The 21,668-nt window shown below is 51.7% G+C and overlaps 1 protein-coding gene across 3 annotated transcripts; it reads right to left on the bottom strand.

Moving 5' to 3' along the window:
• Positions 1-14,439, bottom strand: ZDHHC22 (zinc finger DHHC-type palmitoyltransferase 22). Of its 3 annotated transcripts, XR_007128973.1 has the most exons (4): positions 14,039-14,439; positions 11,533-12,072; positions 4,238-6,342; positions 1-11 (listed from the first exon to the last, which is right to left on the bottom strand). XR_007128973.1 is itself a non-coding variant. In XM_047739283.1 (3 exons), the coding sequence occupies exons 2-3, from the start codon at positions 12,056-12,058 to the stop codon at positions 6,077-6,079; spliced, it is 792 nt and encodes a 263-aa protein (XP_047595239.1). In that variant the 5' UTR covers positions 12,059-12,072; positions 14,039-14,439; the 3' UTR covers positions 3,510-6,076. The 3 variants fall into 3 exon arrangements, 2 of the variants coding, with proteins under 2 accessions (XP_047595239.1, XP_047595240.1); XM_047739283.1 differs by lacking the exon at positions 1-11 and having other exon boundaries at positions 3,510-6,342; XM_047739284.1 differs by lacking the exons at positions 1-11; positions 14,039-14,439 and adding an exon at positions 12,983-13,070 and having other exon boundaries at positions 3,510-6,342.
• Positions 14,440-21,668: the final 7,229 nt, after the last annotated feature.

Genomic DNA, 21,668 nt, shown 5'->3' with positions numbered 1-21,668 from the left:
AATGAATAAAGCTTGCCTGCAGGGGTTGCAATGAAAATAGTTACTATAGGTAAAGGGTGTATGACAAGGGCCTAGCACGTAGTGAATTCTGAGTAAATGTTGGTCATTATTACTTATAATTACTCACGCATCAGCCATAGTGTCAGGGCTCTATATTGTCTGCTAGGTACTGGGGGAAACCAGAGGACTCCACCATTGCCATTCCCGCTCTCCAGGTTTCAGCTGGGAGGCAAAACCCACACTTGAGGGAAGATTTCCCTGGGGGCTGGACCAGTCAGAGCTAATGGGAAGAGGCCTGAGGCGGCCACTAGGTGGCGGTGTAGAGACAGGGCGTTGCTGTGGGCCAGGAAGGGACCATAGGCCTCTCAGGTGGGGTGAGAACCTGTACATGGGGGAAAGCCCACCCCTCTGTGTGAGCCCTGGTAGTCATCTTGGTAGAAACAGCTTCCTTATAAACCACTTCCAAAGTTGTATGGGAAGGAAAGAGGGATGGGGAGCTCTTCCCAGAGGCTCTTATTTGAGCCCAAGGGTCCCTGATGTTCCCAGTTGAGCTCTCCAACGGCTTTAAACTGAACTCCTGGGAAATGAAGGTGACCCTCTGCCTTTGGTCTCCAACCCGGAGGACCCTGCTGATCACTAGAAAAACTAGACATCAGTTTGTGCTCGACTCTTCCAAGCAGGACAACCTGTAAAGGGATCAAAGGGAAGAGGCAGGTCTGCAGGGAACATGGCTTGAGGACGAACCTCTTCTCCAACTGTGATGGCAGCATGCTTACTCCTAAATGGAGACTCACAATTCCCAGGAGTTATGTGGCATCCCTGCCCCTGCACAGTCCCTCGTACCCCCACCCCCACCAATGGCCCTGCTTTCCTGTCTGGCAACTCGTATTCATCCTGTATGACCCTGACGTTGCCCCCTCTGGGAAGTCTTCCAGCCTGCCCACCAAGTGAGTGCTCTTCTTCTGCAGTACCCTGTCCTTCTCCCTCATAACTGTCTGCAATTGGTCCTCTTCCCTGTGAGCGTCCCGAGGTCAGGTAATAGGTCTCATTCATCTTTGTATTCCTGGTTCCTGGCATCATGCCTGGCATAGAGTGGTCATCAATGAATGTCTGAGGAATGATTGGAGGTGCTGGGCCAGCACCACCCACAGAGAGAAGAATGAAGACAGAAACAGAAATTAACATCAGGAGCAACGGAGCTACCCCAGACCCCCCACCCCATTAACAGACTCACTCTGGTTGGCGACCAGGTCCAAGGTTCGGCCTCATTTCTAAACCATCTTGGATAAGGCAGGAGCCATGTATCCCAGCTCCCTGCCCAGCCCCTCCTTTTCTCCCCAGCAGGAGGAGTTGCCTCCCCAGCATCCTGGAGAGCATCCCAGAGGATGAGGGGAGTAATGAGGTCAGTTGCAGGATACTGTACTGTGGTTTGCGTGCATGGAGTGACAAGGACATGGAGTGACAAGGACAGCCATGTTCCTGGGAAAGGAGACTAGCTAAAAGATGTCTGCTGAGACCTACAGACTGGCTTCTTCATTAGAGCAGGTGGAGACTCAGGTCTCCTCAAGGACTTGTGACCTCTATTGCCACAGGCTGATGGTTTCTCCCAGCTTTGGCAGCCAGGAGGCCATGCTGCATGGCACAATGTACAGATTGCCCCGAATCTCTTCTTCCAACGCGAGGTTACAGAGTGGTTAGTTAAGAGGGTTAACATCGCCAACCAATGGACCATGGACAGAGGAGAGTGATGCTGGTTACCCTGAACCCCAGGGTCATGATCTTCTCCCCACTCCAGTGCTCCTGATGGCCTTTCCTTTGAGGTCACCTTGACCATCCTATCTCAACCTTCAGGATCCTCTCGGGCCTTCTCCCCCTGGACCCCTCCAAGTCAAGCTCCATGTCTGTGCAATGGCTCTGACACTTCCTTTTGTCACCAGCCCACAGCCAGTATTCCCACCCAAACCCTGGTTATGTCACCCTCAGCTCATGACAATACCTCCTCTCGGGTGCTCCCCGCTTCCAGCCTACCCACCAAAGCCCCACTTTCTGAAATCCGGCTCTAATCATGTAGCTTCCTTGTTCACAACCTTCAATGGTTACCCTATCGACTTCACTCCAGATCTCTTAATTTGGCATTCAAGGCCCCATTCTGCTCAGGTGCCAGCTCCTAGATTTAACTCCCTCTGCCTCTCTGTGCTGTCCCCTATGCTCACCATCCCATGATCACTCCAAGGTTCCAGGCCTGTTCCCTTTTCCTGGAAAGCCCCTATTGTCCATCTCCACCTGCTTAAGTCTCATCCACCTCTCCAGGCTCTGCAGTTCACATGGAAACTCCCTGGACCCTACAGCTAGGACGGGCTCTCTTCCTCCTCTGGGCTCTCCCAGGAATCTCTCCAGGATGTGAACCCCTGGTGGACAGCATTGTCTCATCTCATGTCTCATCTGTCTTCTATCCCCACAATGTGCACAGAACAGAAGAGATGTGGAGTGAGCAAATGAGCACAAAATCTAAGCATTCATTTGCTCAATATTTACTGAGCACCTACTATGTGCCTCGCCCCTGCTTGGCATTCAAGATACAATGGTGAAAAGGCAAGAGTGTCTGCCCTGTGGAGTGTAGACAGCCCATGCTCTAGAATGTGCTGAAGATTAGCCACACCTCCATTCATCCCCCATACCCTCGCCCAGTATACCTGGGGTCTGCCTTCTTCGTTGCTCATTGGCATGTGTACAGGGAATGCAGACCCATATACAATACTGGCCTTGGCTGAAGGTTCTTCACCAGCCCAAGTGGAACTAGCACTTTGTAGTTATGTCATGCTTATCTTTAGGATGTGTCAGATGTCATGCTCATGCACCTGCTCAAGGACCACTCTCTCCCTGCAGGGCCCAACCCCCTCGCAGCTGCCCTGAGGACTGGGTAGCCCGAAGTCTCAGAGAAGTCAGGGAGCCTGGCTGATCCTCAAGGATGGTCAGCTCTGGCTGTGATGGAGAACCAGGTGGCTTCTCCGCTTCATTCTCTCCCCACCTGTTCTCTGACCTGGGAAGGGGTGGGAGAGGAAGAAAAGTGGAAGGAAGTAGAGGAAGGTTCTCAAGTTAGACATTCTACCCCTGGTCCCCATGGCTTCACAGATCCCAGCATGTAGACCTGCTACCAGCCCCGGGGTAGTACACATTTACCGACCACACAACACAACCCTGCTCATTCACAAAGGACACTGGCTGATGGGCTGGAGTAGGATCCCGGGGTTCCATGCAAGTAACAGGCATGGCCCTTTTCATCACTGGATTCTGAGGTGAGCCAGGGGCTCGAGGGGAGGCATGGGAGCAGCTGGGGCAGGGGGATGGGGTTTACTGGGGGAGTCTGGACAATGGCTATTTACCTACTAGAATAGAAGTATTTGTAATACTTAGCTTAAGTATTTCAACAGCTATTATGACTGCGTAGGTGCATTCTAGCCTTGCCAGCCCCGCTACCAACCACAGCGCCCGTGTGATCACATCAAATCCCAAGTTAACACCACATATTTTATTGATGTTCTTCATCAACAATACAGGGCCATGTGTACAAATGCTACTCCGGTCCCACTTCTGGTAACCTCCCCACATCACCACCCACTGACCAGTCTGCCAGGAGTCAAACCCTGCAGGTCTCCCTTTTATTTCCTCTCCCCACATCAAGCCTCACAGTGCTGAGCCTCCAGGAGGCTGGGAATGGCATGGCTAGCTTCCGAGCTTGAGCTCTGGGGTTGGGAGAGAGCCAAGGCCTGGATTGCCCAGGGCCTCTCTTTCTGCCCCTTCCACTCCCACTGCTGAGGTATGGACAAAATTGAGGGTGAAGATGATCCCCAGTGACTTCCAGCCTGCCAGCCTGGGCTCCTCTTCAGCCTTCTCTGCAAATATCCTTCCCTTCCAGGGGATCTGCCCCGCTGACACCAAAATGGCAGAAAAAACATTTTTCAAGGGGTGGGAGTCAGTGCAAGGGGCCAGTGACAAGATGCCCCTGAGGGCAGAGATCTTGTTTTCTTGTTCATCATTGTTTGTTTGTTTCAAGTTTTTATTTGAATTGCAGTTAGTTAACATACAATGTAATATTAGTTTCAGGAGTAGAATTTAGTGATTCATCACTTACATGTAACACCCAGTGCTCATCACAACAAGTGTGTCTTGTTCATCATCGTATGCCAGTGCTTGGAAGAGACTTGGCACATCGTTAGCACTCAGTAAATACATGTACGAATGAATGAATGAATGAATGAATGAATGAATACAGAAGGGAGTGTGAGCCAGGGGTGCCATTTCTACATTAGCCCTATAGAGGGCGTGAAGGCAGGACCAAGGTAAAGTCCTCCTGAACTCTGCTCAAGAACTCAGGGTGTTGTGTGGCTTGAGGTCACTGTGGACACTGTAGGGTGTGGGCTTCAGCCCTGCTGTCTGCATGAATGGCAGACTGGCCTTGGGATTCAGTCAGAAGGGGCACTTGTGCCGTCCAAACTTCCAAATATGTCCCAGAGATTTGACCCTCTGGGTCCCAGAACACACAGCTGTGCCCCCATCCAGAGCCAATTAGATAAGCAGGACTGGTTTCACAACTACACCCCTATATTCTGGTCTCCCCCATTCCTGAGCTTCAACTCTCCCCATCTCACCTCTCAGAGCACAGCATGACCTTCCAGCTCCCTCACCACTGTCCCCACCTGCCCCTGACACTGCTCCATCTCCCTTTCCTCAATGCCAACCTCCCTCAACTAGCATCAGTACCCAGATCATCCTGTCTCTCCAGAGACTCCCTCCTTGGTAGCTGGGTAGGGTCCTGGAAGTTTGCATTATGATTTTCAGACCCCTCCATGCCAGCTCCCCGCTTCATGAAAGCAAATAATTCACAGGCATATCTATAGTTCTTGCCTCTGGACCAGCAATCACAAAGAGGATGCTAGAATCTTGGGGGTGGGAAAGGATCTTCCCTCTCCTGACCCTGTGCAGAAATTTTTTCCATGGCATGCCTGCCAGATGACTGACCAGTCCCTGCTGGAACACCTCCATGGGGCACTCTACTTCCCCAGGAAGCCGTTCAAACACTGAACAGCTTTAGCTGCTAGAACATCCTTCAGAAATGAACCCATTGGTCCCCTCATTCTCATTCCCCAAATATCCCAGTGCCCAACCTGTGTGTGACCTCTCTCCTCCACTCCCCTAAGCATTCTCTATTTCACAACAAACCTCCTCACCATCTCTCCCCCACCACATGCACACACATACACGCCCCCTTCTGTATGGTTATGCAGTCACATGCTTCTCTCATTTGTCAGTATTTCTCCTTTCCTTCTTCCTTCTTCCTTGCCTCCCCAGCACCTAGCAAAGACCCAGAGGCTGGAGATCAAGGTGGGAAAACCTGGAAGAGTGCCAGGGAAGGGAAGCATCCAGGCAGGTTCCAGACTGGATTGGGGTGACCAGCTGGGGCAGGCTGGACAGGGGACAGCACCTGGAAATCCCTGGTCATTAGCTGCTGCCTCCCAGAGAAAGGGCCTTGCAGCTTGGGGATAGGACAGTAAGCTACTGAGTTTCCCTTCCACTGCTTACAATTCCACAGAGAGGATAACACACCCCTCCTTTCCCAACCTCACAAGCAGTTGGCAGAGCCAACTTGGCTACCTCTTACACATGGTAATTTTAAACATTTTTGCCAGCCTCTGGGTCCTGGGGAGAATCATACCATGAGCAAGAATCCATTCTCCACTCCCAACATGGATCTGAGAGGGAAAGTTCTAGCTGAGAGCAGTGATGACATGAGACATGAGAGAGTGGATGAACCAGGCAGAGCGGGAGGGCAGGGGCCCCAAGGGGAAGAAGCAAAAGCAGAGGCCTCCTAACAGTTGGCTGGCTCCTAGGAGTGACCATTTTTCCTTCTTGCCACGATCCGTTGGGCAACACAGTTCTCTGTAGGTCACAGACCAGGGGTGGATGCTAGGATCTTGCCAGCTCAAGGTTGTATTGGGTCAAGGGTGGAGACAAGAGTGTCATGGTCTTACGTTCGGGGAGAGTCAAGACACACACAGAGAAATGATGGGAATGTCTGCTACTTGTCACGCTGCTTGGAGCTCTCACCTCCGACGTTGAACATGGGGACCAGCAGGCCCAGCAGCCACCTCTTCCCGAAGACCTCCTGTAAGTTCTTGCGCCAGGGCCGGGCCCTCACCGCCACCCCCTTCCGCACCTGGTGACGGGTCTGCCCCCGGAGGATCAACAGCAGCTGATGGCAGCAGAAGCCTGCGCAGGCCAGGCCGATGGCAAACCAGAGGTAGAGCATGAGGATGACGAACATTTCAGAACCGAGGACAGCTCCTGCAGGGGGGCAGGGAAACACCAGACTCAATTTACACCCAGGCCACGTACTGAAAAGCAATCCATGCAAGCGCTTTCCGCTAGGGAGAGAGGGAGAGTAATGAGACTGAAGCTATATTTTGTAGCAATCTCAGGGCTGCTGCATCGAGGGAGAGCAAGGATGAACTAGTTGACCTAACTTTTTCTTAGTGACAATGGCTCCTGAGGGTAGAGGGGAGACCTGGGGATGTGGGGCAGAAGAAAAGGAAGCTTCCTGGGCAGTGCCTGGATGCTAACATTTCCTTGGAGTCAGAGACCCCATCTCTCTCTGCCTTCTCTTTGCATCTGGGATCAGGGAGAAGATGTTTCACAGGGGGTGAGGGGGGTGAGCTGGGGATGCTAGAGAGGGAGCTGGCTCCTGGGCAGTTGCCTTGACGGCAATGCCACCTTCCTATGGAGCTGGGAGCACTGGCTGGGAGGACTCCCGAAAGTGACAGCATGATGGAGAACAGGGTCTAGTCATCAAGAAGAATAAATCACAAGCCCCAAGGGCAGTGCAAAGCACTGACTTAGAGAATAATTCAGTCATTAGTGTTAACAAGAGGACAGCATGGCCACTAGAGCATTTGGCCAGAGCTGTCCTGTCAGCCTTAGCCTTGCTAAGGCTGGAAGAGGCCCCCAAGGTCATAAGTCCAGCTTCCTGCCTTGGGCAGGAACTCTCAAACCCCTCCAAACTAGCACTCTCTATTATAGGCTTAAATACCCACTGAGTAAAAGATCTCACATTCTTGTTCAGATCTGGGATGGTCAGTCCATGCTAGCTTGAATCTCCCAGCTCTGTGGTCTTGTACAAGTTTCTTAATTTCTCTGAGTTGCGGTTTGCTCATCTGTAAAATGGGTATAATAATAATAATCCCATAAGATCTCAGTAACCTTGCATGATTCAGGGAAATGGTGTACAAAGTGACTAGCATTGTGGTTCACACTCAGTGCAGTGCTCCCTGCTGAGGGCCATTCACAGATGAGGAGACTAGACCCAAGAAGGGCTCATATTTAACTCTTAAGACCATCAAGTTTTCTCCTTCTTTCCAGGGCTTGGAGTCCCGGATGGGCTGCAGGCATGAAAGCCATGGTGGAGATACCTAGCTTGACTTGTCCAGCAGCTAAGACAGTGGGTCCAGGAGAGAACTCAAAAACCCTCCTCAGCCCCTCACTCCCTGCAGGGCAAGCCCACCACCACCCTTTCCTTTTTTTTTTTTCTTTCAAGATTTTATTTATGACAGAGAGAGATAGCGAGAGAGGGAACATAAGCACGGGGGAGCAGGAGAGGGAGAAGCAAGCCCCCCACTTAGCAGGGAGCCCAATATGGGGCTCAATCCCAGGATGCTGGGATCATGACCTGAGCCAAAGGCAGACACCTGATGACTGAACCACCCAGGTGCCCCCCCCACTTCCAATGAGATGAATGTACCCACCAGGGACCCCACCTTACAGCCTCCTCAGCCTCTGCAAATGTCAACCATATCCTTCTCCAGCATCCCCTGTCTCTGGCCCACGTCTTCCCTGGTCTCCTCAGTCCACAGTTTCCAGACCCCTAAGGGCTGGGCTTTTAAAACTTGTCCAGTCTGAGCCCCAGTGGACTCAGCAGCCAGGAGGCCGTGGGCCGGATTCAGGTTTGCTCATTAGCAGCCTCCTCTCGCCATCCGTTCTGGGAGCTTTGATAGCAGTAGCTCCTCTCGAAGTTGGAGACAAATAATCCCAGCTACCCAGGGGATAGAAAGCTCACTCCAGCCAACATGTTGAGCAGCCCCTCAGCTGGCGTGAGGGCAGCAGAGGGACAGGACTTAGACAGGCTGTTCCATCCCTCTGACCCACTTCTTCCTTGTCAGCACAGGTTAGCTCAGGCAGCCACGTGTAGGATGAAGGATCCTGGGCCCATGGTGCCCTTTGGGCTCCAGGAATGCTGACGGGCACAGATGGCCCTCGAGCTGGGATGTGAGAACATCAGAGCTGTCAAATGCCTGGCCTGCCTTGCAACTCAGCCGCAGAGATAAGCCTGGGCTGACGGAAGCTGTTTTCCATAGGCTTTTTTCTGGCACTAAATCAAGACATGTGGAAAAGACCTCATGGCCTTTTCCTGGCCCCTTGCAGCAGCTACAAAAGGCTATTCTGGGGACTTGCTTTCTCTTGAAGTGTTTGAAGTTGCTCAGCCTGGCTGCCTCAGCTCCTCTGAATTATTTAATAATAGTTCTGCTTCTTTTAGAAAATCACAGAATTTTCCTCAAGGACCTGAACGGTCACACGGTCCAATCTTTCCACCTCTCCTTCCTACCAAGCATCTATGACACCTTTGACAGATTGTCACCTAGCATATTTAATAGATGTTGAGGGACAAGAAGCTCCCTCCCTCCCAAAGTGGCTCATTCATCAAGCAGCAGCTGCGGAGGCAGCTCCAGAGAGGCCGCGCGGTGCCCTGGTCAGCTCCAGGGGCTGGCAGCCCTGAGATTAAATCTTGGGTTGGAGTCACACCAGTTTTATAGTTTAGAAGTGGTTTAACCTTGCTGAGCCTTGGGTTCCCGGGCCTTTAAAATGAATATGAGACTACTTACCTCTTGGACTTATGGGGATTGAATGAAGTGAAACCTGCATGGTGGGTAGCACATAATAGGCGCTCAGCAAATGTTAGTTCCTTTTCTCCTGGGCTTTCTGGTGGCACCCGCCATACTGGCACACTTAGCCAAATGCCATGACACAGGTCAGACAGTGACGTCTCCATTTCCCAGATGAGATGAATGAGACTCAGAGAGGTGACACAACTTATACCAATCCCCTGAAGCCCAAAGAAAGTACTATTTCCAAAATCAGACTGGCCAGTCTCCCACCTCAGCCTGAGCTGTGGGCGTGCACTCACAGCCATGCTGTGCTCTGCTGGCAGGCCTGACTCGGGGCAGCACCACAGCCGAGGACAGCTCCATCTATGAACCGCACTTTCGCCTTCCTGCTCCCTCCTGTCCACCAGCTCCACCTCCTCCACCCAGCAGAAAAGAGAGAGTGTATCTGCGAGTGTTTGGATTGAGAATAGGGGGAGAGGAGATAGGAAAGGAGAAGCTGAAGGAGTGAGGTGGGAATGTGGGCAGGGAGTGAGGAGTCAGGTCAGCAGAGGAGGAAGATGGATGGGGTGGGAGAGTTGGTGATTAGAAATCTTGGCCTCCTTTTCTCCGTGGGGATGGGGAGAAGGCAAAAGGGGGTGGGACTCATGCTTCTGCTGCAACAGAGATCTGAGCCCCAAGGTAGGCGCTGACTGGCTCTCTTCTCCCCCCAGATCAAAGCAAGAGCCCCTCTTCCTTTCTATCCTGTCTCCCAAACCTAGCACATATGGACAGGCCTCAAGCCCAGGCTTATCTCAAATCAAACCATTTCAAGATCCTCCCTTTGGAACCATTCATTTTGATGTGATGAAGCTACTTGGAAAAGAAGTGTAATCAGGCTCTCTGGCTCTCCTTATCCCTCCACCTGCCTGTGCTCACACTCCACCCTCTAGCCCGCCCACCCACCCTCCCCCGGCCTGGTTATTTTGGGCCCAGCAGACTCCTGTGCCCATGCCAGGATCCAGAAGGCCCAGAGCTCTGAATTTTGGGCCGAACTCAGTCCTCAGACCTTAAGGCGACCCTATAGCTGGGGCCTTCGTGGACCTCTGAGTTCCGCTGTCTGATGGAGCAACAGCTCTATTCCTGTGAAGGACTGGGCTGCAGCCCCAACAAAGACCAAAATGATGGCTTCCCCCAGAGTGGTGCACAACTTTTGTGAATGGCCAGCCCATGCACATCAAGACAATCTTAGGCTCTCGGTGGAAGTACCTGCAAGGTCTTTCTTTGTCCCTAAAAGGTCACTCGATGAAAAAACATGCTGCATTCCTTGTGCTGCTGGGGGCTGTTTCAAGACTGGGGGTGGGGGCAGAGGCTGGTGGTCAGGAGTGGTAAGATCCTGGGCAATCCATTTAATCCCATCTGAGCCTCAATGTCTTCATCTGAGAGATGGAAATAACAATCCCACTCGTGCACACGCACACAGGCATGCACACTACCAACTTTAAGAACCAAGTGAGGTGACGTCAAAGGCCAGAGTAGGGAGGAAATGGAAGGAAGTGAGGTAGGGGTAAATTTCAAGGCCAGGTAAAGTGGTAAAAGCCGCCACCAGGAGCCGGGTCCTTCTAGGCCAGGAACCAAGGCGCTCTCCCTGTCCCCACTGCGTGCACAGCCGAGTGCCAGTGGGAAGGGCCACATGCCTGGCTCCTGCAAGTGTGAGAGCCTCCCTGGAGGGTCAAATCCAACACCAGTCCCACAGCTCTGTGATGTGAAAATGGATCTGTTAAACAGGGCTGCATCTCCAACCAGGGTGCTCTCTGCTCTAAGCTGTCTGCAGGCTAGAGAGCAGCCTGGTGGGGACAAACACAGTGGGCAGGACAGCAGGGCTTAGCTTCCTGATGGGGCCGGCCTGGCACCCTGGTCAGTCTTACTGTGGTTGGTTGGCAAGAACTTTGGAGGACAAAAATCCTTGGGGGAATGTGTGGGCAGGACTGGAGTCCAAGCGGAGGGAGATCATAGCGCGGGTGTACCTCAGAAGCTGCATGGAGGGGTGGTCAGCACCCATTCCCGCCTGGCACAGAGCAGGGGTATCGTCTAGAGCCTCAGGAAATTCTATGCGCAGATGGTTCCCGGCAAGCAAGGAGGAGATGATGAATGAGGATGGGGAGTGGAGAGGGAGGTGGCCAGGAAAAATACAGCATGCCCAGTTAACTTGAATTTCAGAGAGATAGCAGAATTTTTACCTATTTTTTTATTTTTTAAAAAGATTATTTATTTTAGAGAGAGCACTCTGGGTGGGGGCCTGTGGCAGAGGGAGAGGATCATCGAGGCTGAGTGCGGAGCAGGAAGCGGGGCTCGATCTCACCACCCTGAGATCATGACCTGAGCCAAACCAAGAACCTGCGGCTTAACCTGTGGAGCCACCCAGGTGCCTCGATAACAGAATTTTTAAAAATTTAAGTATGCCCTGTGCAATACTTAGGACATACTAAAAAGGTATGCATTGTTTATCTGGCCTTACAATTTAACTAGGCATTCTATATTTTTATTTGCTAAATCTGGCAAACTTGGGGTGGGGTGGAAGGTCCTCGTTGTAGGGCCCAACCTGCAGGCCAAGGCCACTCACCAGAGAAGAACTGGCTGATGGAGGTGGGAAGGAGAGTGAGGAAGGCCAGGGGGTGGGCGAAGGAGGTGGAAAGGGCCGCGGAGATGTAGGCCACGCCAGCCACCATGGAGTAGAGGCAGGCAAGGGAGGTGTAGAGGCAGAACAGGACGAAGTTGCGCATGTTCCTGCCGCCGATGCAGTTTCCCGTGAAGAAACAGTGATGGTCGTGCCTCAGGGTGACTCTGGCGCACACTCGGCAGAAGTGGGTGCTGGGCGGGGGGCACAGGGCCCTCCTGGCCGAGGGCCCCTGGCAGGCGTCCAGGTCGTCAGGGGAGTTCTGGATGACCAGGACGTAATTGCCCAGGGCATTGGTGGAGAGGAACAGGAAGAGAGCCCCGTGGAGCAGCGCGGGAGGGAAGAGCCGGGCGGTGGCGGGGTCCTGGCGCATGCTGGGCAGGAAAAGGAAGAGCTGCAGCGCGAAGGTCACCAGGGAGATGCACAGGAAGTAGGCGGGGGCCACCACGTTGAGCAGCCTCAGGGCCAGCATCCTCGATTACATTCCTAAGGGGCCCGGGGTGAGAGGAAGACTCACTGCTGTGTCCGACGGGCGTCGTCCACCAGTCCCCCCCACCCAAATCCAAGCTCCCCGTCCCTGTCCCTTAGATCACCCCTCCTCTCTTCCCTAAATCAAGCAGGTGTGAGAGAGGAAGACTCATTGCTGTGTCTGTGGGGCGTCGTCCACCAGTCCCACCCCACCCAAATCCAAGCTCCCCGTCCCTGTGCCTTAGATCACCCCTCCTCTCTTCCCTAAACCAAGCAGGTGTGAGACCTAGAACAGAAACGGCCTCTGGGGGTCAGGCCCTACTTCCAGGTGCCTGCTCCCTCAGTTTCTGAGAGAACCTCGACCTTGAGACTCTGGAGCCCTGGGGTCAAGCCCAAGGAGGGCAAGGGCAGGGCTTATTGGCTGTTTGGAGGGAATGAGGACCATGGGGCTAGGGCTCCGCCCCTTTATGGCAGTGGAAAGGAGCTCCGGTTTGGGATTTCTTCTCCAGACCCCCTTGGAGGAGAAAGCAAAGAATTTGGGTGGGCCAGAGAGAAATGACCTACTGGAAGTCCTGCTTCACCTTCTTTTCTCTGACCCTCCAACACACCCCCACCCAATCTTGGGCAATACTCAGGGACCCCACCCATAACCCAAGGCTCTTTGGAAGTCTGTGTGCTTGTAGGTCCGTGATTTGCAAGTGTGTGTGGTGGGGAGTGTGTGTGTGGGTGTGTGTGTGGGGGGGTGTTCCCTGTGTATGACTCTACATGTAATCTGTGTGCGCCTGGTATCTGTGTTTGTGTATGTATATATTTGTGTATCACACACGCAGCCGCTGACACCTGGCTTTAAAAGCAATTAATTAAAACAATCAGTACATTCACACCGGCGCCCAGCCACCGGGTGAGGTAAGGGGGTGCAGCTGGATACCTGTATCAGCCGGTCCTGGTCGGCCCCTCTCTCCATCACTGGCTGCCCTGGCTATTTCTTGGCAAAGATTGTTTTCATTTGAAGCGACGAAATTAAAATCCCCCCTTCGTGCCCTCCCCCCATCCTCCTGGAGCGAGAAACCCAAACAACCCCGATGGCGCTGAAACCCTTTCGATGCCAACAAGCCCGCCCTGCGCGAGGGAGCGGATGCTTGCCGGCCTTTCGGCGGATCTACCCTCGCCGCCAAGCACCCCCGCCGCATCCCCACTCTACCCTGCCCCCCAAAGCCCTGGTTCCTGACCAGCTTCGGAAGCCACCGGGAAATAGGATTCCTGGCGCCCGAGAGAACTTTTCCAGGGGCTAAGGAGTCGGCGAGCCCTAGGCGCAAGAAAAGTTCTGGGAAGGCGGCTGCATCCAGGATGGGCGAGTGCCACGAGGCCTCGGTCCAGGCTGTCCCGTCCGGATTGGGCGACTGATCACCTTGGAGTCCCCTTTGCCGTTGCCAGTGCCCCTGCGGACCTGCGGCAGCCATGGGGAGCACGAGCCTCTCTCCACCGCGGGGGCTCAGCCCAGAGCACGCCCGGGGGTGGTCGCTGGGGGCTCCGCGCCGCCCCCGACCGGGCGCTCCCGGGGGCTGCGGCAGCGCTGCCCACCCCAGAGAGCCCCCGGCGCCGGTCTCGGGCGAAGCAAGTGTCTTCCCCACGCCGGTCGCCAGGGGGGCGCGGGAGCAGCCTCCAGATGCGCCGCGGCGCCTGGAAGGCGGACGGGGGCTGGGGGAGCAAGGGGCGCTCGGCGGGCGGGCGGCCGCAGCCCCCCGGCCCCGCACCTGACCGCGGACCCCGCCCGGGCGGCCCGAGGGCGTGAGGAGCCGCGCGCACGTTACCAGCGGCGGCATCGCCGGCGGCGGAGGGCGGCACGCCGGGAGCCTTAGCGAGGCTGGCGGCGCGGGTGACCGCCGGGTCCTCGGCCACCGCCTCCTGGACGCCGGGGAAGCCGCCCCCCGCGCCGCCGCCGCTGCCGCCGCACCGCCGCAGAGGGGTGGGGAAACGAACTCACCGAGCTCGGGTCGCGGACAAGAGGAGCCCTGGACGCCGGCTCTCGCCCTCCCCGAGGCTGCAAAGTTGTGGGCTCGGCCCCACTGGCTCACAGCCTCCTCACGCTTCGCTTCGGGGGACTGGGCAGGTAGCGGGGATGTGGGGAGGAGGGAGCGGGCAGCTGCCTTCCTCCCACTTGGGCGCCAGCGAGTGGGGGCCAGGAGGCGGCGGGGATGGCAGCTGGGCACCCCTCAACCCCGCCACCCCTCCCTCCCCTCCTGGGGGCGGCGCTCTGGCCACCCCTCTCAGCATCGTGGACTTGCCCCCCCCTTTTCCCTGGAGCCGGCTGGGGCGCCCTGCCTGACTTCAGCCGCCGATTCCAACTGGGGAATCTGGATTCAGCGCTGATGTGAATGTCCTAGCTATCCTCTGCTCCCTCCCTCCCTGCTGTGGCTGACACCCTCGCAGCTCCCCACTCTCTCGGAAGGAGAGAAGCCTGGGGGGTTGAGAGCTCAGCTTGCCTGGGGCAACACCCATAAAGATCAAGGACGTTATGCACACTAGGGTTGAGACCCCCCAACTCTAGAACCTGTCTGCCTGGGTCTCAGTGTCCGCCATTCACTGCTGTGTGATCTTCAGATTCGAGTTTTTCATCTGTAAAACAGATGTAAGAATTATATGATAATATATGTAAAGCCCTGAGACAGGGCCTGCCCATGGTAAGCACTAATTAGTTCATAATTATTGACACTATTTACTGGCCTCTTGTACGTACCAGGCACTGTGCTAAGCCTTTAGCATAAGACAGCTTTGTTAACCCTCTCAGCCAAAGTTCAGTCATCCCCATTGTATGGGATGAGGAGGTTGAGGCACAGAGAACCTAAGTCACAGGGCCAAGGTCATCCAACGGGAAAGTGACAGAGCCTGGATTCGAACTAATGCACAGGCTTTCAGCCTCTATGCGACCCCAGTCACCCTGAGACCCAGGGGGAGCTCTGATTTGGGAGAAGGGAGGACAGCAGAAGAATGCATGTGTGTATGTATGTATATATTTAAGATTTTATTTGATTTTATTTATTTACTTGACAGAGAGAGAGCGAGCATCAGTACTAGCATGGGGAGCAGCTAGCAGAGGGAAAGGGAGAAGCAGGCTCCTCGATGAGCAGGGAGCCCAATGCAGGGCTCAATCCCAGGACCCTGGGATCATGACCCAAGCCAAAGGCAGATGCTTAACCAAGTCACCCAGGTGCCCCCCAGCGGAAGAATTGATCTAGACCCAGAGCTTGAACCAGGAGTTCCCACCTGGAGCCCCACCCCCACTTCCTTGTTCCAGTCTTTCCCCTTCCTGACTCCACTATTCTGAGATGAGTACTGAGGCCCACTAAGATGACGGGGACACTTGGCCAGTGTGTGTCAGTGGGGATGGGGACAAAGCAGAGAAAGCTTTAGAGACATTACAGGAATGATGGTGCCACCACTGCCTCAGTTTCCTGGGCTGTCATAGCTCACTCATGCAGCCTATCCCACTCCTCTGGGTGAAGGCTAACATAATAGATAAATGTCTATTGCCTTCTCACATGGCTGATTAAAAACAAAGGCAACCCCTTAACATGAGGACCATAAGCTTAGCAGCTCAGCCTATAGTTTGAACCATCAGACACTGTTTTCTTGGTATTTGATTACATCAGTGTATGCCAAAATAAAAAGGAAGCTGGGGAAGCTTTCCATGTTCTCGAAGGGTCTTCTATGTAAGCAAAAGATTCTGAGAATCTTGGATTCTGAGAATTTGATGGCTCTGTGTCTCCAGTGGCTCCAGGGCAGACACAGGGACGCTCAAATGGCCTTTTTTCCTGTAGAGCTGCTTTGTGTCAAGACCATGGCTGTCTGGGCCCTCTTCAGTAAGCTCTACCGGCCTCCAGCACTGGCTGGGGAGGAAGGGAGCCTGGAGTGCTTGATTTGGGCTCTATTGATTGAAGATCTCCATTCCCTAAATACCTTGAGAGTCGGGCAGTATTTCTAATTTTATTTTGCATATGGGTGTGTGGTGGGAAGGTGTGCGACTGAATGTGTGTGTGTGTGTGTGTGTAGGGTGAGAGAGAGAGAGAGAGAAGCTAAATGAACGTGGGAAGATGGCAGTGGGGGAAGGGAGTATTCAGGCAGGAAAGAGTCTGGCTGTGGAAATGCAAATAGACAAGAACAATCACTTACTTAGAGTCTAGCGACAGGAAGGGACATTAAAGCTTCAGAGCTAGAGCTAGTGTTTCCTCCGTGCCCTCCACCCCCCACTTAGCGAACTGAGTAAGAGGAAGTGCAGCCAAATGTTATTTTGTTTTTCTAAAATTGGTGCTTATCCCTGACAAAATCAATAGGGAGTCAATTTAAAAACTTCACCCCGATGATTCTAGACCCTTCAGAATTCAGCAGACTGAGAATGAACACTTCATTGCTTCTTACCAGCTGTGGGACCTGGAGGAGGTCACTTAACTTCTCCGCCCTCAGTCTTCTCACCCCTAAAATGGGATGAAGATGTTACATCTCGGTGAGAATGATCAAACAGGATAATGTAATTTTAAGCCCCTCTGTCCTGGCAGAAGATGGGACAGTGTTAACTTCTTCTTCCTCCTAGCTCACTCCAGGGCCCTTATCTTTACCCCACAAGAATATCTTGCCTTTCCAGCTGAAGGGAGAGCTCCTGGTGTATGTTGGAAATATTTTAGGGTCTCTTCCATACCTCCTCACAGGATGATTTGCCCAGCAGACTCACTGAGTACAAGCGTATTAACCGATGAGTTGATACTGGCCTCTTTCTGAGAGAAAAAGCAATGTCCCAAGGTCTTTGGAATGTCTGATTAAGAGCATAGTCACCACTGATCGTGCATCTTGCCACGACCCACCCCAGCTACAGTCACATCCTCCATAAACAGCATCAGAAAATAATTTAGAAACTACACTCCCCACAGCCCTTGTCACATATTCATATAGTTAAGCAATATTGTACCTGCAGGCAGTCCCAAGGGGGCAGCAACACAGGCAGGCCCCTGATTGCCACAGAGTACTTTCCCAGAAATACGCACCATAAATCTTGCTGTTTGCTGCTATTATTTGAATAAACCCAATTCCCTCCCAAGCGGCAATCTTTCCATTTTGCCTCAAAATGTTGTGTACTAAGAGAGGAACTCTGTGCAGCTAACAGCTTCTCCCTTGGGTGGGGAACCACCCCCCACCCCACATGTCTATCTGGCCCTACAACTCCCAGCTGTTTAGGATGGAGAACATTCCAAAATGCAAGGGGCCCCAGTGAAGGAGGCTGTGGGGATTTTCCTTCATTCTCATACTCTCATTATTTCATATTGATCAGGGTGAAGATAAACTGGGGTCTGAAGTCTAACTGGTGCCCTGAAATTAAGATTTTAATAGACGGCCTCAGACAGGATGCTCTTTGCTGCATGGCCTGGGGCAACCACAAAGTGCTCCACGAGTCTCAGAAGGCTTAGTGAGATGCCATCCCTGCCTGCCTGGGTAGAAGAAACATAAAAGTATCATCTTTGTCTCAGCAAACCACATACATAGACATCGGATTAGTACAGAATCTCTACTAGAGGTGGTAATGTACTTGGCCAACTATGTCTTCATTTTAGCAACAACATTACTTTGTTGTAATAAAGTGCTTTGCAGGTTACAAAGTACATCCACAAAATTAAAATTTTATTCCACGCATCTCTCAACAGCCCTGTAAGCTAGCTGGGACAAAAATTATTAAACCCATTTTTCTTATAACGAAACTGAGTTCAGAGATTTGCTGCGTGTTAATTTGCAAGATTTGCCTATGTTTGATGTAAAATGTAACTCAACATGGGGAGAATCTCACTGATACTTCACTTTTCTGGAACATCTCACTTGCATAAAGGAAGCAGGTATACAAGGTAGTCCCTCCGATTAAAAGACCTGCATGATGTTTCCATGAGATATTTATGTAAAATTCCATGAATAAAGCAAGCCTGCAGCACATTAAACAAATGTTCTCGAGCATTCTGCTGTGTGTGCTGCTGGAAAGCATGTATGGATTTGGGAGCCGTAATGCTCGTCAGCAAAGCCCACATGTCAAGGTAGAACAGCAGGTCTGAATGTCACCCTCTGGGTGACAGGTTACCCCAGCGGTCTCCCTGGTGATTGATGCAGAAGAGTGGAATTCTTGGCTTGGCTTGGCAGAACCTCCTTTGGAGGGTTCAGGCTGTGGAAAAACAAATGTGATCTTTTACCAATTAGCCATGGTTTCCAGGGACCAAGCAGGCAGTCCTGGTAGGGAGGCCTCTGCCTGTGGACCAGTGCACAGCTTAGCCAAGGTGGTGGCAGCAAGATTAATTGGCCCTTTGGTCTCAAAGCCTGCAGGAGGCAGAGGGAGAGAGAAAGAGGGAGCATGGTGGGGGGGAGAGGAAGAGGAGGGAGGCAGAGGGAGGAGGGAAGAAGAGGGAAAAAGAGAGCAGACAGAAAAGAAGAGGTGCTGATGGGAGTGCTCACTCATCTGGCTGCCAGACTCTCACTTTATGTCTTCATGCTGGAGGGTGCTCAGGGGCACAGGGGGAGATCAGCTGTCACTGCGGAGAGCGCTGCAAGGTATCTGGAATGGGAGGGAATGAGACAGAAGGTTGACATCTCAATTAGAGGAGGAGGGAGGTGGGACCAGGAGAGCCACTGCTATGCCCTTGGCTGCTTGTAAGACTCTTGGATGTGTTGTAGTGGTCACAGAGCAGCGGGCAGCCCAGACTTCACACCCCTGAACCCCCTGCTTCCAACTCCTCCGGTGCTCCAGCTGACATGGCCCAGGGCCCAGGAGAGAGGCAGTGTGGTGTGACTGGTGGGGACGGGAGCAAAAGCTTTTGGTGTGAACTTTCAGTGTCTGCTGGCCTTAGCCTGAATCACTCCCTGTTTTCCCATTCACTTGCTGTGTGACCTTGAACACATGCCTTAGCTTTTCTGAGCCTCAGACCCTCTGCCCATCAAATGGGGATTTTTTTTTTAAAGATTTATTTCTTTATTTATCTGACAGACAGAGATCACAAGTAGGCAGAGAGAGAGAGGGGGGAAGCAGGCTCTCCACTGAGCAGAGAGCCCGATGCGGGGCTTGATCCCAGGACCCTGAGATCATGACCTGAGCCGAAGGCAGAGGCTTAACCCACTGAGCCACCCAGGTACCCCTCAAATGGGGATTTCAGGGAACTTGCATTTTGTCATCAGTTTTACACGACAAAGATGCCAACTCAACAGCACCTGTCCCTTCTACTGAAACAGTCTTGCAGCCACCGAGTAATCTTGCTTGCTGCCCAGCAGACTGCCTCCATGATGGTCCCCTTTGTATGTTTACTTACTTATTGTTTCTTTTTATCCTGTGGGCTATAAACCCCCCAAGGACAGGATCTTGCCCACCAGCTTTGTCTGCAGCTTAGGCCCAGCACAGAGCCTGGACACTGTAGGTGCTCAATAAATATTAGAATAAATAAGAGATAGCCTGAGGGACCAAGAGCATGAGGGAACTATTTGGGGGTATAAACAAATCTACACCTTCATTGTGGTGATAGTTACAGGACTGTGTATGTTTGTCAGAACTTACAGGACGCTCTCTCTCAAAAGGGTGGGTCTTACTACATGTAAATTACACCTCAGTATCTGACCTTTAACAAAAAAGCTACGGGAAGCAATGGATAAAGAGAATTCAACTAATAAGGATTCAGATTTACTGACACTCATTATGTGTCAGGCTGATAGGGGGCCAAGTGCCTTTACACTGGTTAACTCATTAAATCCTTACAACAGCTCTGTCTGATGAAAGTCTAACTCTACCTATTTTGTAGAAGGAAAGGTGGAGGCTCAGAATGGTTATGAGATTGGCCAAGACTGCAAAGCATGCTGGCAGAGGAATTAAAGTCCAGGACACATGATTCCAATGCCCAAGTCTCACCCCATGTGGTTCCTTCTGTCTCTCACGTCTAAACCCTCACGTTGACATAGAAATAAAGAGGCTGTTTTCCTTATGGAAAAGTGACATATTATACAGATGTTGGCCTCTTATACTTTAGCATGAATTAGCCAGTCAAAATCTTTTCTCAGTCAAATAAGGTATAAAGAGAATGGGCTTTTTGCTGGAGATCAGGAATGGGGTGGGATGTGGAGCAGAGTTAATATAAACAAGCATGCAGTAAGGGATGGACGCATCAGATGGGACCAGAAGATATAAAGGAGGCAAAGAAGAGGGTCCAGAAGAGCAGGGAGAGGACAGGCTCTGGAGTTGAATGACCTAGGTTCAGATTTCAGTTCCACCAGGCACCTGTGCAACTTCCAGAAAGTCATTTGACCCTTCTGGGTCTCAAGTTTCTGATCTGTAAAATGGGGTTAATTATAATTCCCACACATAGGGTTGCTATATAGATTAAACCAGATAACATCTGTAAAGCACTTAGAATAGTGGCTGGCGTAGTAAGTATTAACTAAGTGATAGTTAGTGTACCTAATCTTAATCTTAATCAAACACAGGTTTAAACAAAGATGGAAGTTTACTTCACTCTCACATTAATGAAGTTTAAAAGAGCCAGTCCAGGGCTGGTATGGAAGTGTCATGATCACAGGGAATCCAGATTCTTTCTATTTTGTTGTCCTATCATCCTGAGCATGTTGCCTCATGGCCCAGAGTGGTTGCTACTGTCCCAGCCACCATGTCCATATTCCAGTCAGCAAGAAGGAGAAAAAGAGAAAGGACATATCTCTCTCTTTAAGGACTTTTCCTGGAAGTTGCGCACAACACATCCACTTACCTCTCATCAGCCAGAACGTAGTCACGCGGCCACTCCTAGCTACAGGCACCTCTGGAACCAGTTAAAATTTGTGGGTTGTATTAATAAAGAGGAATAGGAAAATTAATTTGGGGGCCAACCATGGCATCTCTTCTTCTACTATGGAGAAGTTTAGACATATCAAGTTACCCAGCCCACAGATCTCAGGACAGAAGCAGGAGTTTCCTGGCACGTTTGGTCTCTTTAAGATTATGGTTCCTCATGGGTCAAATGGGGCTACTACTTCTGCCTTTTCCCATCCTCCCACTGACCTGTGTCTTCCTTTGGGCATTTCCTCACAGAAACAGGCCCTGGAAATGTAGCTCCAGCCTGACAGAGCCTTGACCTCAAATGAATATGGGCAGTGAGCACCATAGGCAGCCATGGTCAAGTGTCCCAAACCATCTGGCCAGATCAGCAGGCTTGACATCTGGCCCTGGATGCAACAGAAAGGAGAAAGAGCAAAGATATACTTAAAATATTTTTTATTTTATTTTTTAATATGTTTATTTTTTTAATTTAAATTCAATTATTTAACATATAGTGTATTATTAGTTTCAGAGTTAGAGTTCAGTAATTCATTAGTCTTATATAATATTTAATGCTTATTACATCACAGGTATTTTTAATTTTAAAAAACCATACAAGTAACGTTTTTATATGAAAATTTTAAATTATTGTGAAAAATAAGGCAGAAATCCTTTGATCCTAAACCCAGAGATAATAATCATTAATATCTTGTATGTGTCTTCTAATCTTCTACTCATTCAGATTTTTTTCCTTTTAATTATCATTTTGGACTCATATCTTCTTTCTCTTTTATAAACA

The sequence above is a fragment of the Lutra lutra genome, chromosome 7, assembly GCF_902655055.1.
Source record: "Lutra lutra chromosome 7, mLutLut1.2, whole genome shotgun sequence".
Classification (NCBI taxonomy): Eukaryota; Metazoa; Chordata; class Mammalia; order Carnivora; family Mustelidae; genus Lutra; species Lutra lutra.
Note: the sequence above shows the minus strand (reverse complement) of the source record. Positions and strands in the feature narration are given on the sequence as shown.